Source organism: Pipistrellus hanaki (genome assembly GCF_964339955.1).
Source record: "Pipistrellus hanaki genome assembly, chromosome: 9".
In the NCBI taxonomy this organism is placed as follows: domain Eukaryota; kingdom Metazoa; phylum Chordata; class Mammalia; order Chiroptera; family Vespertilionidae; genus Pipistrellus; species Pipistrellus hanaki.
Genome location: NC_140511.1, coordinates 78,137,146 through 78,153,794, shown reverse-complemented (window position 1 = coordinate 78,153,794; position 16,649 = coordinate 78,137,146). Strand labels below are relative to the sequence as shown.

The 16,649-nt window shown below is 61.5% G+C and overlaps 1 protein-coding gene across 1 annotated transcript; it reads right to left on the bottom strand.

Annotated features, from left to right (window-relative positions):
- Positions 1–5,993: 5,993 nt before the first annotated feature.
- On the bottom strand, positions 5,994–16,280 carry SPINDOC (spindlin interactor and repressor of chromatin binding). The gene is made up of 6 exons (XM_084895919.1): positions 15,959–16,280; positions 11,469–11,798; positions 11,238–11,387; positions 10,955–11,098; positions 10,617–10,814; positions 5,994–6,692 (listed from the first exon to the last, which is right to left on the bottom strand). Exons 1-6 carry the CDS (start codon positions 16,083–16,085, stop codon positions 6,562–6,564), a joined length of 1,080 nt encoding a protein of 359 aa, XP_084752045.1. The 5' UTR covers positions 16,086–16,280; the 3' UTR covers positions 5,994–6,561.
- Between the last annotated feature and the right edge of the window lie 369 nt (positions 16,281–16,649).

Genomic DNA, 16,649 nt, shown 5'->3' with positions numbered 1-16,649 from the left:
AGCTGCCTCTTGCACACACCCTACTGGGGATATGCCCGCAACCAAGGTACATGCCCTTGACGGGAATCGAACCCGGGGCCCTTCAGTCCCCAAGCCGACGCTCTATCTATCGAGCCAAACTGGTCCCGGCTCATCATTGATCTTTCTGTCTCTCTCTCCCTCTCCCTTTCTCTCTGAAATAAATAAAAATGTATATTTAAAAGAAAGAAAGAAAAATCGAAAGAAAGAAAGAAAGAAAGAAAAGAAAGAAAAGAAAAGAAGGAAGGAAGGAAGGAGGAAGGAAGGAAGGAAGGAAGGAAGGAAGGAAGGAAGGGAGGGAGGGAGGGAGGGAGGGAGGAAGAAAGAAAGAAAGGCTATTTCCCAGAGCTCCTCTGCTCCTTCCCCGAGTGAGGACGCAGGGAGAGGACCGCCTTCTGTAAAGCAGGAAGCGGGCCCTGGCCAGACACCGATGGGCCAGCGCTTTGATCTTGGGCTCCCAGCTCCGGAACAGGAGAAGCACGTTTGTTGTTTGGAAGCCACGGGCCTGTGGTATTTGGTGGCAGCGGCCCGAATGGGCTAAGACTTTCTCCGAAACCCTAACCCGGCAACCACACTCGGCTTGCCCTGCCTCACCCCTGGCCTGGACTCGCGCCTGGCACGGAGGGACGGCGCCCCGGCCAGCCTGGCTCACGTGTTTCCTGCACAAGAAAGGTCCAGCTGCTCCCAGAGGCCACGGCCCCAGCCCGGGGACGGCACCTTCTCAGCCGCTCCCTGGGAGGAGGTGCCTTCGGGCCAGGCCACACCCAGCCCGGTCACACAGGGCTGAGGGCTGTGGGCTGTGCAGCCTCCGTGCCAACTCTCCCGGGTGGGGCCAGGCTGGTTTTGGCTGAGCCCCGTGAGAAGCACAGGAGAAAGCAGAAGGGGGCAGCTTTTCGTGGGGCGCAGAGGGGATCCCCAAAGTTAACGACCATCACATTTTCTCTCGGAAGCTGGGTTTCCGGTTTCAGCGCGTGCTGGCTTTACTGTAACTCGTGAAAAAAATGGAGGTTTTTTGTTTGTACGTTTCAAGTAAGTGCTCTTTCCAGAGGAAAACGATGATTTTGGTTTGAAGGTAAGAAAGAGGAGAAAGCCGCTCCGAGGAGGTGACCCTGAGTCTGATGCCAAGGACATGCAAAGGGCCGCCGGGAAGGACTGGCAGGAGGGGGAGGGCCCAGGAGCGAGAGCCAGCCCTCAGGGGCTCCCATCGGAGAGGACGTCCGAGAGCCGGCACAGCCTCCCGCTCGGAGCTGGCAGAGGGGAGTTGGTGCCAACTGGTGTCCAGGGCTCCACCTGGCTTCCTGGAGGAGGAGGGGCAGGCAGGCACCGATGCGCCAGTCTGCCGAGATGACCCCACGCGCGCCCGCAGCCCTGCAGCTCCGAGATCTCAGGGAGATCTTGTGTGCAAGAGGCATCCCGAGATCACCCGAGGAGAGCAAAACGGGGTGCTGGGGCGGGGCGGGGGGGGGGGGGGGGGCTCTACCACTGAGCCAAACCGGTTTCGGCTAATTTTTATTATTATTTTTTTTTAGATTTGACTGTTGATAGATATGTATTTGTATTTGTTGCCATTTTATTGTACATATTTTTTACCCCTCTTCCTCCTCCTTTTTCTTTCTCTTTTTAAAGAATACCCTTCAGCCAGGACCGGTTTGGCTCAGTGGATAGAGCATCGGCCTGGGGACTGAAAGGTCCCGGGTTCGATTCTGGGCAAGGGCATGTACCTTGGTTGCGGGCACATCCCCAGTAGGGGGTGTGCAAGAGGCAGCTGATCGATGATTCTCTCTCATCGATGTTTCTAACTCTCTATCCCTCTCTCTTCCACTCTGTGAAAATTCAATAAAATATATTTAAAAAATAAAAAAATAAAAAAATGAAGAATACCCTTCAACATTTCATGTAATACGGTTTAGCGGTGATGTATTCCTTTAGCTTTTCTTGTCTGTGAAGCTCTTTATCTGACCTTCAGTTCTGAATGAGAGCATTGCCGGGTAGAGTAATCTTGGTTGTAGGTTCTCACTGTTCATCGCTTTGAATATTTCTTGCCACTCCCTTCTGGCCTGCATGGTTTCTGCTGAGAAATCAGCTGACAGTCCTATGAGTTTTCCCCTGTAGGGCCTCTCCTTCGCGGCTGTATGTTCACGGCTGTATCCGCAGCAGCTGGGGCAGCTGTGGGCGGGGATCCGCGTGGCCTCTCGCGCCTGAGCCCCGAGCCCCGGGCTGCACACAGCGGTCTCCCGCAGCTCTGACCTCGGAGGGCCAGGGCGAGTCTCTCAGAGGCAAACTGCTCCCCACGAAGAGTGGGTGCCATGGTGGGCAAGAGGACTCGCCTCATGTCAGGGAAAGGAAGTGAGGGGAAATAGGGTCTGGCTAGGAGAAGCACGCCCCCCCCCCCAATACTATGCCCCCTAGAGGCCATCACTGCAGGTGGACATCACTGCACCAGCCACTGCTTTTGTAGCCTCCAAATACCAAGCTCGGACTGAGCCGGGGTCACAGGCCCCGGGGTGAGGCCAGGGTCAGCAGGCAGGGCCCTCCCAGGGGCCCAGGAGCCAAGTTCTGGAGAAAAGGGGCAGGTGAGCAGCAGGCCTGCCTCCACCCTCAAAGCCCTCAGCTTGGTTCCCAGGCTCTGTCAGCCGGACAGGCGAGAGGAGCACGCTTCCATGTGGAGAGGGGCCACAGCGTTTGCACAGGTTCAAGCTCGGACTGAGGAGAGGGCACAGTCCTCTCGTGGCCACGTTCAAGTCCCAACCTGGAGGGCAGAGCCCCCGGCACAATGACAGCCAACAGCTGCGGTTGTGAGCTTGAGCTTACGGTCTGAACACGTGGCCCCACGTGCCTGAGTGATAGAGGCTGCAAGTAAACAAAGCTTGATCCGGTGCAGGTAATTGAGTGGGATTGAAACCCAAGAGAATGTTGTAAACATCTTGGCCACCCCTTCCTTTGCCTCGTGGCATCGGCTGTAAAATAAAGACGCGGCTGGTAGTCCGTGGCGCTGTCGCTAGCTCTCCATCAGAGAGGACAGCGTCCCACCCAGACCCAGCTTCCTCCTCTTGTCTGTCTCTTCTCCATCCTTCCCCGCCCAGGCTCACCCCTGGCCGTGCTGGCATGGCACACTCCCACATCTGCAGGGAGCCTCTCTAGTTGGCACTGCCGGGCACAGGGCACGATCGCAGCAGTGCCAGGACCTGGGGGACTCTGCAAATTGGGGTGACGAGGACACTGGACACCACCATCAGTGCGAGGGGACGGGTGCTGCTGCTGAGGTTTGTCACTGTGAGTGACCCTCCTGACTGCCGCCTGGGCTCTCGGGGGAAGATGGCGGCCTTCCTAAAGCCGACACAGGCCGCACAGTGTGGGAGACAGCAGCTCTGGGGCAGACCAGGCTCAGCACCTCAGACAAATCCCCTGGCTCATGGGCAGCCTCAGCTTCCTCACCCATACAACAGGCACCATGTGGGTGACCCACAGCGGGGACCAGGCCGTTCCTGCTCACCGGATCCTCATTCGTGTTTGTGGAACCTGAGCCCACAGGTCGTGCCCCCGTCCCCTTGCTGCTCCTGCTTCTTAGGCGACGTGGGGCCTGAGGAGCCTGGGGCGTGGACACGGTGTTGGGAGCCCAAAGGCCTGCTCTTCCCCCTCCCCCGGAGGCGGGTGTATCCGTGGGAGGGATATTCTGTGGGAATTCCTCCAGGGAAGGGCCTGGGCGAGGCACCTGGCTCCAGGAGGGGCAGACACACCGGCTGCAGGCAGCTGCCCCTCCCTGCCTGTCCCCCTGGGCAGGTCAGCTGCGCATTCCCTTCCCAGCAGACCCGGTGGGGGAGACAGAGGGTCTGGAACCCCATCAGAGACGCCCCCCTTTCCCAGCCCCAGCCTCTAGCCGCCCTCAGGGGTGTGCAGGGCTTTGCAGTTTACGAAGGGCCCAGAATGCCATCTCATTTGAGCTACATAGTAGCTCAGGGATGGGCCAGACCGGTGACCCAAAGAGGGTGCTGCCCAGGCCCAGCCGGCCCCTCCCTACCCGTACCCTCCACACTGGTTTTTCTTCAAGGCGGGGAGGGCTGCTCTTCCCTCGTCTCAGACCGGCTTTGCCCACAGGCCATGGCTGGTATCCAGAAAGATCTCCTCGATCCAGGAGGGCAACGGGGCTGGGAGCAGGTGGCCGGCTTCAGAGCTCGAAAGAATACTGGGGCGAGGAGCGTGGGTGGCAGGAGTCGGGGCAGTGGCACCCTCTTCCCCCCAAGCCGTGGCTGGTTCCCGTCCCCCAGCCCTGGGAGGCACTGGTATTTGCGAGGCTGTCCTGGTGTTCGGGATGGGGGCTCCAGTCCCGGTGGGGGACCCTGAGCCATCAGCCCTACATCCTGAAACCTCCCTCTGTATCCCGGTGGAGTCATGCCCTTGGCTCCGTGCTCTCTACCTCCTTCTCCCCGGAGCCCAGAGGTGACCGGGGCAGCTCCCAGCCCTCCGGTCCTGGCCGAGGCTGGGTGGACCCCTGCTAGCTGGGCTGTGGGGTTGCCGTCACCATGGCAGCCGCCCCATGTGGAGAACTGTACCCCAGGGACCAGCTTACATTGAAAAAATGTCACAAAGACAAGCCAAGAGGGCACTTGACAAACATTTATTGAGCACCTACTATGTGCCAGCCCTGCAGGGCTCTAGGAAAACGACGTCACTGCAAACTAGCCCCTGCCCCGAAGGGGCTCACAGCCTAGTGGGTCAAACCACGAATCACGTCGACAGTGGTGAAGGCGCACTTATCTTCACGATTCTACAACGAGCTCCTATCTACGTTTTCTCGATTGTGAACATCCAGCAACACAGCCACGTTGTGTAAAAGCACGTCGGCATAATGTAAACAGTCACATGAGTGAAAGGATGAAGAGGAATCAACTGCAATAATTCACATCCCGGCTTCAGAGCCTGATTTCCAGCATCATTCCTTCCTTCCTGTCAGGGAGGACACCAGTTTTGCCAACCTGCGCAAATGGTGGCAGACACCGAGACCCCACGGCCCGCCTGACGCCACACTGTGGGACGGGAACACACAGGGGGTCAGGAATCTTTGCCTTCGGACTTCTCTCCACCACAATCTCCCCTCCAGGTGAGTCAGATGGGGAGGAAGGACACGTCCCATGAGAGATCACAGTAAGATTCCTCACATCCGGTCTGGATCAAGTGACACCAGCTCAGCGACTGCGATCACAGGCCCAGATCCTTCTAAATCAGGTCCTCCCCGATGTGGGGGCTGGCTTTCTGGATGGTCTCAAACCTGGCTGAGTCAGTGCTGTAAGGGAACGCTGCCCTGGGCCCTAGCCACGCCCTCTCCCTGAACACTCAGTACTATCAGGAGCAGAAGGCGGACTCCCCCTTTATCCCACGCGCCCCTCACCTCCAAACGGGGCAGTGCTGTGTGGGATCCGGGGGAAGCTCTGGGCCTTTCTCCAGCACGCCATGTCAATGGGAAAAACCAGTCCTCACCATTTCTGGCCTGTGATGGTGGTTTCGGAGGGGAAGGAATCTGAAGAGACCGGAGGTGGACTCCTGGTCTGGGGAACGGGAAACAGGACAAAGGCTCGGGTTCAATCAAACCAAAGTGTTCAGCTGAGCACAGAGCTGGACTGGTGAAGGCAGGGCTGCATTTAGGACCCGCGGGCCCACCCTCCACTGCGGGGCGGGGGAGGGACGCATCTCTCCCGCGGCGGCTGGCCACCAGCATGCCCTTTGAAAAGGTCAGGACAGGACCCTGGGGTGGCTTCTCTCGGACGGGGGCCTGGGAGTCAGCAGGCTCACGTCCAGGACGGGGGGAGGGGGGCTTCTCTGTGACTGACGCCACGGCAGACCTAGGCCTCTGGACCAGCAAAGCCCTGCCCGGGTCCTGCCTGGACAACCTCTCAGCCCTCCTGCCCTCAAGGTCACCCAGGAGGCCAGCTATCCTCCTAGCAAGCCCCTCCCCCAATGATGGCCCAGACGGAACTCTCTTAATAAAAAAAAATAATTTATTGTCAACAGGAGATGTATGTACAACCGGAAAACGGGAGCGGGAGTGAATGGAGCCCAGGCGGCTGCTTGGCCTCCTGCAGGGATGGGGCGGGAAGAGGTAATGGAGGCCTCCTGGATGAGGGGCCTGGACAGGGGGGAGGAGAGGCGTCCTCCGAGGTAGTGGGACTCGGCTCAAACCCCGTGGTGCCCTCCTCTGGTGTAAGGCACTGTGCCAAGGGAGAATGGTGAGCGGCTGAGGGGGCGGGAGGAGGTGGGACAGAGGTGGGTCAGCAAAGGATCGGGCGGGGTTCTCCACAGGCCCAGTGCCCTACCACACAGCTCATCACGCCCCCACTCGCTGTGGGCACTCTTCTGTGCCCCCCCCCCAGCAGATGCTGCCCCTCCCCGCCTCCCCTGCCTTGGCACTCTTCACCAGGCGGCAGCGCGGAAGCTCTGAGCAGAGATAGGCCTCCTCCGCCCCCTCCCCGAAGCAGGAACTATACACCACCCCCTGCTTCCCGCCACCCCCGTGTGCCGATCCAACAAAGCCTGGGGCGGCCCGGGGTGTCACCTGCTCCCACACCCCTGGTGCCCTGGGGATGCCTGGACCAATCCTGCAGGGGGCTGACCGCCGGGGACTCCTCCTTCCACGCGGATGACCTGGAGATCCAGCGTCCCGCGAAGGCCGGAAGGGGGACCTGGGCAGGGATGGGAGCAGAGACAGGGTCAGGGCCTCCAGACACCCCACATGAGGCTGTTCCTGAAGGTCTCCGCACACCCCCGTCTCCAGAGCTCAGTGCCCGGGGGGCCGGAAGCCCAATTGAGCACATTCTGCTTTGTACTCAGAAGCTGGTCCGTCTCCTGATAAACTAGAAGCTCCTTGAAAACAGCTGAATCCCGCTCATTCTCTCTTGATCAACAATAACTTGTTAGGCCACCACGCTCTGCCCCGGGGTTCCCGCTGCCAGGGGAACAGCACTGCAGGGAGCAGAGCAAGTGGCTTTCTTGGAATTTATGTTCCAGGGATGAGAGCCAATCAATGAGAATAAATAAGAGGTGCAGTAGGATCTATGCACAGATGCAAAGGAAAAGACATATGCCAGGGAAGAGGAAGGGAGCGTCTCGGGATGCTGACCTGTGAGCAGAGATGGACAGGAAGTGAGGGGCCAGCTTGGCGGAGCTGGGGAGCAGCACCGGTGGGAGGAACTCAGTGCAGGTGCCGCTGCAGGAACAGGAGGGTCCTGGGTGAGGAGCACGTCACCGGGACAAGACTTAGTGTTCGACAGGGACACTGGCTGCTCGAGGCCAGGCCCCAGTGGGCAAAGGCAAGAAGCCAGAGACTCGCCAGGAACCAGGCGAGCGACGCTGGGGCAGAGGAGCCGCAGTGGAGGTGCTCACAGGAGGAGGGGCTGACATTTGTCGATGGTCTGATGTGGTTTTGAGACAAGAGGATGAAGCAACGGAAGAATGAGGTGGCCAGTTCCTCAGGGAGAAAAGCCTGAGGAAGACCAGATTGACGGGGCGAGGGGGGGGGACTGGGCTCCGCTCGGCGTGCCAAGCTGCGGGGAACGCTTAGCCCCAGGAGCAGGGGTCCTCAAACTTTTTAAAGTGGGGGCCAGATCACGGTCCCTCAGAGAGCTGGAGGGCCGGACTATATGAACTACTAATTCCTACTGTAACACCTTGGCTGCGCTCACTGCCCAAAAAACCTGGCGGGCCGGATCAGACTCCCCTGGGGGCTGCATGTGGCCCGCGGGCCGTAGTTTGAAGACCCCTGCCCAGGAACATGTCCCTGGGCAATTCAGAGAGCCGGGACCGAGGGGAGAGGCCTGGCCTGGAGGGTCAAGGCCGGAGCTGTGAGCACAAGAATGGCATTTAGAGCTGCGATGCAGGGAGTGAGTCTCCGCCCTGACCCACGGCTGGGGCACTTAGTCACCAGATACGCAGTAAGGCAGCACCTATTGGGCTGGGCACCAGGAAGAGACACCACACAGTGAGACAGGCAGGCACCCTGACCTGAAGGCGCGGACATTCCACAGAGCGGACGGAAGTGTACGGACAAATGGGCCAGTGGCTGGGGGAGGAGGAAGAAGGGAGAGATAAGAGCTTTGTGTAGGCTGCTGGGCAAATCTGGACAACAGAAATGTCCAGCGGGAGAGAGGCCTGGTGAGGAGTCTAAGGACCGGCCTTTGCAGGAGCGATAGTTACAGCGAGGGGGGGTGGGGAGCAAACGCAGTGGATGTGGCCTGAGGGAGGGAGGGAGGCAGGGGGCGGGCTCTTGGCCCTGTGGGGGGCTCAGTGGAAGTACAGCCCTGTGTGGGGCCTGAGCGAGGGGCCTTACCTCCCTGGCTCAGTCCTCTTTGGTAAAACGGGAGCCGGGCACTCAGAGCCCTCTGCGGCCGGGCACCCTCCCACCTTCATCCTAAAGGCCCTCGGAAAGCCCCAGAAAGCCTCTCCTGACTGCTTCACGCTCTGGCCTGACCAGAGAACTTTTCCAACTTCTAAAACCTTGATCTTTAAACTTTTGAAAGTGGTGTGTCTGTATTAAATAAAATCTTCAGCGAACTTTAATACGTAAAACAACTCCGAGCCGAAACCGGTTTGGCTCAGTGTATACAGCGTCGGCCTGCGGACTGAAAGGTCCCAGGTTCGATGTCGGTCAAGGGCATGTACCTTGGTTGCAGGCACATCCCCAGTGGGGGGTGTGCAAGAGGCAGCTTGATTGATGTGTCTCTCTCATCGATGTTTCTAACTCTCTATCCCTCTCTCTTTCTCTCTGTAAAAAACCAGTAAAATATATATATTTGAAACAACTCCGAGCAGAGACATCCGGCTGAAGCCTGTTTCCGAGAATCCAGCCCAGCTCGGAGGTCCTGGAGGAGCCTCTGCTCTGCCCGGGACCAGCGTGGCCCTGTGCTCCTCACTGCCTGCACCTGTCCCTCCGGCCGCAGCTGCGGGGACAAGGGCTGCCTCGCACGTGCCGTTTTCCACGGGCTCCGCTGGGGGCTGGGCTGTGGGACACTTGCTGTTGGGTCGTTTAGTGTCTTCGGTGGCTTCCGGCCGAGTCCAAACTCCACCGGCCCTGCCGCTGCGGGGACACCTGCAGCCCCTCCCCCTCCCATCGCTCACTCCGTTCGTTGAGCCTCGTCTTTCCCCACTCACCCCGAAGGGACCCAGGGCTCAGGGCTCCTTCTCAGCTACCCACCCCTCCGGGGAGGGGGGGCTGGGCACCGGGGGCCCAGGGCTCCGAGTGAAGGGCCTCTGAGAATGAGAGCAGACCGCTGGACAGAGAAGAGGTGGCCACTGAGCGCCGTGACCCAAGACAACAGGAGACTCAGAGACGTTCAAGTCCCAGCAGTCTGGGGAGGCAGGACTGGAATGTGACTCAGGCTGAAACCTGAGCCGGTTAAAACCAGATCCACGTGAAGGAAGCACGCACACGGCACACGCCGAGCTCTGGGGGAGCCTGAGGATACAGCTATCAGGAGCGGCACCGCTGAGGGATGTGGCCGGCGAGGGGCGCGCTTGCTTTTCCTCGAGAGCCATCCCCCCGGGGCTCTAACTCCACAGGCACATCAGACAGGCGGGGACAGGCACCCCTGCGTCACTCCTCCTGCGAGAACCATCCCGAGCCAGAGGTGCTGCGAGCAGGGCCGGCATGGCGGAACAGAGGAGGCAGGCTCAGCCTCCGCCCTGCTGAGATGTGCTCTGCTCTCACGGCCGCCCGCCTCTGCCGGGTGCCATGACTGCGCACAGGCGGAGCACCGGCCCCCAAGGTGCCCTAGTCCCCACCCCCAGGACATGTGAACACGGTAAGTTCCAGGCAAAGGAGAAGGCAGGCAGCGGGCTGCAGGCTCAGGCTCTACATGGCCGGAAGGGACGGTGCCAGCCGGCTGACTTTAAGCTACAGATTCACCGGGACCCTCTGGCGGACTCAGTGTGGTCACAAGCTCCTGAAGCGGGGAGGGAGGCGGCAGAAGAGTCAGGCCAAAGGTGACATCCCGAGAAAAGGGCCACCGCGGGCCTTGAAGATGGAAGAGGAGGGGAAGCAGGGGAGCAGGCGGCCCCTAGAACCCTGAAAAGGCAAGATGCAGGCTCCCCGAGCCTCCAGAGGAGCCGCGGTGACTTTCTCGCCAGGGAGCCTCTGGCCTCCAGGACTGAGAAGGAACATCTGTGCTGCTGGAAGCACTGAGCGGGTGGCAGCTGTTACCGTGGCCACAGGGACGGACAGGCCTGGGAAGGAGGACCGTCTGAGACTCCCAGGGAAGGCACTTTGGTAAGGGCCCAGGGAACTGCCTACAGAAGTTTCTCACCATCAGGAGGCTGTGCTGCAACACGCGCTCCCTGCTGTCATGGCAACTCACTGAGCTGCTCTGCCCAGAGGTTCTGCCACGCGTTCCCTGGTCTAGTCTGTCAACGGGCCCAGATGGCACCTCAGTCAGGCTCCAGTCCACTTCCAGGAGGACTGGCCTCGTCCAACCTACCGGCCGCTTCCAGGCCACGCCAAGGGCCTGGCAGGAGAGCTCAGCCAGAGCCAGCCCGTCCTTCAGACCCGCCGGCCCGGGCCCCATCACCCAGGGCCCAGCGCCGCCTCCAGGGGCCCTGCCTCCCTCGGAGCTCACCTGGAGAGGGGCTCTCCAGCGGGGGGAGGCCTCCTTCGGCCGCCGGCCCCGCCCCGGGGCCCTTGCTGCACGCGGCCCTCAGCTGGGTGTGGGAGAAGAGCTGCAGGACGAAGCCGGGAGGGAAGCTGCCGTCGGTGAAGTGTCGGACCTCGGGGGGCGCCGTGAAAGCCTCTGTGGGCGAGTCAGGCAACAAGGGGTCTGCAGGGAGAGAGGGGCACTGAGTCCGGAGGGCGGGCAGCCTCCCCCACGGGGCCAGAACCGAGGCCCGGCCGCCCTCACTGGCTCGGATTGGAGCGCCGCAGCCAGAGCCCCCAATGCCCCGATGGGCTCCCCTTCACCTGAGTCAGAGTCCGGGTCCGGGTCCGGGTCCGGGTTTTTGGTCACGGATCTGCTTCTCTTCTTTCTGGCTGGCTCTTCCTCAGGGGGCTCCTTCCACCTCTGACTCCGAGACTTCTTACTTACTGGCTCTGTGGCAGGGGCAACTGCAAAAAAGGGAATATGTCTGAACCCCGCAACCTCAACCTGAACCCTGCTGAAGCTCTCTGCCCACCGCCTCTCCACCCCCAGAACGCACCCTGTGCCTCCCCCGCCCCCCAGCCTCACTGGCTCCCCGTGACCGACCTGGGAGCTCGAGCGGGCGGAGCCCCCGGGGCCGGGTCCTTCTCGGGAGGACGGTGCTGTCCTCCGAGTCGAGGAGAACGACAATCTCTGCTGGCACTCGGGCAGGGTCCGGGGCAGGGTCCGGGTCCGCACTGACATCCTGGGCCGAGTCTGAAGGGGCACGTGCCGTGAGCGCCACACGCGTGTCCCCACGGGCCTGCTTTTCTCCCGCCCCCGCCCCGGCCCCGCTACCTGAGTCGGGTGGGGATGGCTGCTCAGCGCTGACGTCCTGCAAAAGGGCCACCCCCTCGCTCCAGGCCTCCAGGATGTTGCTCTTCTCCGAAGGGCTCAGGTCCAGGGTGTGCGGGTGCTGCTCCAGGATGTGCGCGCGCGCCGTGTCCGCCGAGGGGAACGGGATCTCGGCCCCGCACACCATGCACAGCGCCCGCCCGCTGCCTTCCGGGCTGCTCCCCACCAGGAACTCCTGCTCCCACGTCATCTGCAGCCTGGGCTCCTCACAGCCACCGCCGCCCGCGTCCAGCAGGCAGGGCCTGGGCGGCGGGGTCTTCTCCTGCTGAGCCACTGCGGGAGGAGCGGAGGGGCGGTGTGATCAGCAAAGGTGCCCATGGCCAATACTAGCCAGGACACAAGTCCCCGCACTGGGTGGTGTGCGGGAGGAGCAGGCCACTGTGAAAAAATGAGTAGCCCGGCTGGTGTGGCTCCGTGGTTGAGCGCTGACCGATGGACCAGAGGTCACAGTTCAATTCCCGGTCAGGACACATGCCCGGGTTGTGGGCTCAATCCCTAGTGGGGGCCGTGCAGGAGGCAGCCAATCAATGACTCTCTTCATCACTGATGTTTCCATCTCTCTCTCCCTCTCCCTTCCTCTCTGAAATCAATAAAAATTTTTAAACAAAATAAATTCTTCAGCTTTCATCCTAGAAAGAGGAGGAAAAAAATAAAAAATAAAAGAATAAATGGAGCTGGAGCTGTCACCCCAGAGGAACTACCTTGCACATCTTAGGCCTCAAATCTTTGGGATGTTAAAAGGGCAAAATAACCTTTGGACCAGGCCTAAAGCTCCGTTTCCTAAAGAGCTGATTGCAAGGATAAGAAGAAAGCAGATAGGATGACCACTGAACTGAAAACTAAAAACACTCTTTAGAATTGGCCCCGCTGTTTCGGCTACTGCACCATCAGAAATGCCTTCCTGGCCGAAACCGGTTTGGCTCAGTGGATAGAGCGTCGGCCTGCGAACTGAAAGGTCCCGGGTTCGATTCCGATCAAGGGCATGTACATTGGTTGTGGGCACATCCCCAGTCGGGGGTGGGCAAGAGGCAGCTGGTCGATGTTTCTCTCTCATCGACGTTTCTAACTCTCTATCCCTCTCAATTCCTCTCTGTGTAAAATCAATAAAAAATATATTTAAAAAAAAGAAAAAAAAAGAAAAAGAAATGCCTTCCTGTACTGACACACTGTCCCTCCCCTTCTCACCAACAGCCCTGCCTGTCTCCTAGGAACACCACAGGGACGGGCAAGAGTTAGGTAACAACAACAATACAAGAATGCACTGTTTGGCCCTACCCGTTTGGCTTAGTGCAGTGGTCGGCAAACTCATGAGTCCGCAGAGCCAAACAATTGAAATTTCTCCTGAGAGCCAAAATTTTTAAACTTAACTTCTTCTAACGCCACTTCTTCAAAATAGATTCGCCCAGGCCGTGGCATTTTGTGGAAGAACCACAGAAGGGCCAAAGAGCCGCATGTGGCTCGTGAGCCGCTGTTTGCCAATCACGTGTTTAGTGGATAGAGCATCCGCCTGTAGAATGAAGGGTCCCAGGTTCGATTCCGGTCAAGAGCGCATGCCTAGGTTTCGGGCTCGATCCCCAGTATGGGGTATGTAGGAGGCAGCCCATCAAGGATTCTCTCTCATCATTGATGTTTCTCTCTCTCTCTGAAATCATTAATATATTTTAAAAAATAAACTGTTTTTAAACAAACAAATAAGTCTTCAGTCTCGCACATCCACCCAGAATCCCGTCAGTCTGGCAAATCCCCCCACTCCCTTGGTGGACACGCTCAGAGTCTCACACCTGGAGCCTTCCTGGCCTCCCAGCCCTGGCAGTTATTACATCCACGTCTGGCATCAGGTCCCACTTTCTTGAGGTCAAAGAGGGTAATTTAGCATCGTACTGTCCCCACAGGGCGGGCACACAGGACTCACGGAGCCTTCGGTCAGTGAATGAGCCACGTGCCTGCTCCTCCACCTGGGAGGCTCCCTCGGAAGGCCTCTCACGCCCCCGAGCCTCTGCAGCGGTCACCTCACCCCCAGGCTGCCTGGCACCTGCCCGCCGTGCACAAGGACTTCAGTGCCAGGGCAGGCGGCTCGGGGCTGTGGGAGCGAGTGCACAAGACCCGCATGGGTACAGCTCGTTCCCACCCACGAGGCCGGGCACCTGGGGCGGCATGGGAGAGGCGGCATTTGAAATGAAGGGGAGCGGGCTGTGTCTCAGAAGATCCAGGTCCAACGTGGGGTTGTACACAACTCCCATCTGACCACGGTGGGACCTGGACCCTGAGTTGCAATCGGCTTTCTTTCCTACTGCTCGTCCAAGCCGCTCCCGAGGTCCCCGTGCTGAACCAGCAGGCAGCTCTGAGACCTCATCTGACTGATCACTCCCACCGCTGGACCTGTCCCCCAGCTCCCAGGGACCACCTTCCCGTGGCTCCTCTTCCTCAGTCACCTACGCCCGTTCCTCACTTCATTCCCGTCCTCATCATCTTTCCAGGGACCTGCACGGCTCCCTCCCCTCTGCCACCACATTCCCACCGTGGCCCTCCCTGCCAGTCAGAAAGCTGCCGCCACGCCACCTGGCACTCCTCTGCCCCTCCATTTCCTTCCCCACGGCACACTTCGCACCGGGCACGGGGTGTTCCTGGCGCACACTGCAGGCTCCAGGACGCACGGACTGCCGACCCTTCACGCCTGTATCGACAGCATCACTGTGCCCGCAGAGAGCGGCGCTCAGAACCGTCTGATGAGGGACCGACTCCAGCTCCTACCTGGATCCGCTGGAGCACGTGTGACTTCTCAGACCGCTCCGTCTACCCGCTTCCTCTCACGCTCTCGTCCCACTGCCCGCCTGCTGGCACTTTCCGTGTTTATACCCCCAGCCAGATCTCCCATGAAATCTAGTCTCGCGTGTCTAACTTCCCACCTGACCTCCCCCTGGAATGTGTCCCTGGCACCTCACCCCTCCCATGTGCCAACCCGAACTCCCACCCTCCCAAGCCTGCAAAAGCTTCCCACCTCAGTCAGCGGGAAGCGCACCCTTCTCCTCGCTCAGGCCCCAAACCTGGAGCTCCCCCTCCCCCTCCCACCAGGAACCTCTCCAAGAGGCTTCCTGCCTCAGGACCTGTGCACCTGCCAGTCCCTCTGCCTAAAAGGCTTTCCCCTGCGTCTCTGTGGGGTTCACCCCTTTGGGTCTGGGCTCCAATCTCACCTCCCTAGAGGACGGACCGCTCCATATTCCAATAAAACCCTGACCCCTCTTTCCCCCTCCCTCTGCTCTAGTGTTCTCGGAACCACCTGACTTACTCAAGTCTGTCTGGGTTCGGTCCTTAGGATGTGCGTGTGTATGCTCCAGAAGGGCAGTTTCCTCTGTTTATGGCCCTTAGCATGTCCAGCCTAACACAGTGCCTGGCACATCGTAGGTGTCCCATGATCAGCTTCTCTGGGCTCCTAGTTCCTCACCCCTAACGGCCTGGCACGGAGCATCCCGAGTACCAGGAGAAGCTGGGAGACCATCTCTGTTGGACCGAAAGCTCTGAGGATGGTACCTTTATCCCCCACTCATCCTGGAACCCTCCAGATTCCCAACGGAAGAGGCAGCCATTCCGTCATCCCATCCCTCATCCCGTCCCTCATCCATCCCGGAGGCAAAGCCAATGGCTTTCCCCTCAGCCTCCCCAGGGCACTTCCCTCCAAAAAGAGGGGGTCCGGGTCAGGCTATTTGCATTTCCATGACCAGTGCTTCTCCCATTAAGAGGGCCCTTTGTCTCCCGTCCGGAAAGGGGGGGTGTCCCCAGACCTTCCTGAGTCCCCCTCCCTCGGCCAATCTCCTCCCGGGGAGGCTGAGGGCGCCCCCCCCCCCCCCAGGCAAGGACGGGTCCGAAACCCGGTGCCGCAAGCACCCCACTCACCCCCGGAGCTGTGGAGCGGGACACCTGTGGCTCCCTCCAGCGGAGGGCCTAGGAGTGGAGGGGGGCGCCGGGGCGCTCCAGGGCCCGTACGGTCCTCCGGGCCGGGGCGGCGGCGCCGGCCTCCAGCCTCCGAACCGCTCGGGACCCCCGGGGGCCGCGCCCCGGCCCGGGCCCTCGCCTGCCGCCCTGGGCCCATCGCACAGCCAGCCCCGGGCCTGAGTCCGCTCCGCGGGGGCAGACCGGGCCGCGGGCAGCAGGGGCTCCGGGGGCCGATGGCCGCTGGGCTCGGGGAGGGGGCGCTCGGGCACCGGAAGCCGGGAGCGCGGCGGGCGCGCGGGGATCGAAGGCTCCAGACGCCGGGCGGCGGGGGGTGGGAGGTGGGGGGCCGGAGGCCAGGGGTTCCGAGCCCGGGAGGGGGCGGGGCGGCGCGGGCCGGGCGGAGGGGCAGGGCGCCGGGCCCGCAACCCAGTGGGGCCAGGGGCCGGGGTGCTCGGGGGCCCCCGGGGCGGCGGCGGGTCCGAGCGAGTGCCTCCCCCCCTCACCTCGCAGCATCGGCTCGGGCCGCGGGATCACGGCCACCACCACGGCCTCGTCCTCGTCCTCCGCCTCCTCGCATTTGAGCGTCACCTCGAAGCAGTCCAGCGCGGCGCCCTCGGCCTTGAGCGCCATGGCGCGGCCGGGCTCCGCAGGACCGGCCCGCCGCCCCTCCCCGCCGCCGCCGGGCCCGCGCCGGCCGCGCCCGGGCCTCCCCGCGACCAGGAGCGAAGGGACCCCGGCGGGGAGGGCTCAATCCGGGGCCCCGGCCCCCCGCCGCTCCCTTTTATGGAGCCTCATTGTCGGCGCCCGCGGGCCGCCCGGCGCGCGCCCGCCCCCCGGCCCGGCGCGGCCAATCAGGCGCGGCGCCGCCCCGCGCACGCGGCCCGTTAGACCCGGCGCCGCGGGAAGGGCTCGGGCGCCGCAGCCCCGGGCCCGCGGCGGAGAGCGAGGCCCGGGGCCCCCGGGAGGGGAGGCGGGGGCGCCCTGAGCCGCCGGCCCGTCCACGGAGATGCCGCGCTCCGGGGTGGCGCCGCCGCCGGACGCGTTCCGCGGGCACGAGGGGCACCGGCCTCCGGGGGAAGATGCCGGGCGGGAAGGAGCGGGGCGGGTGGAGGGGCCCCCGGCGTGCGGAGGATGGAGACGGAATGACTTCCCGGCCTGCCAGCTCTTGCTGACCTTGGGCACCTTCTCTGTTCC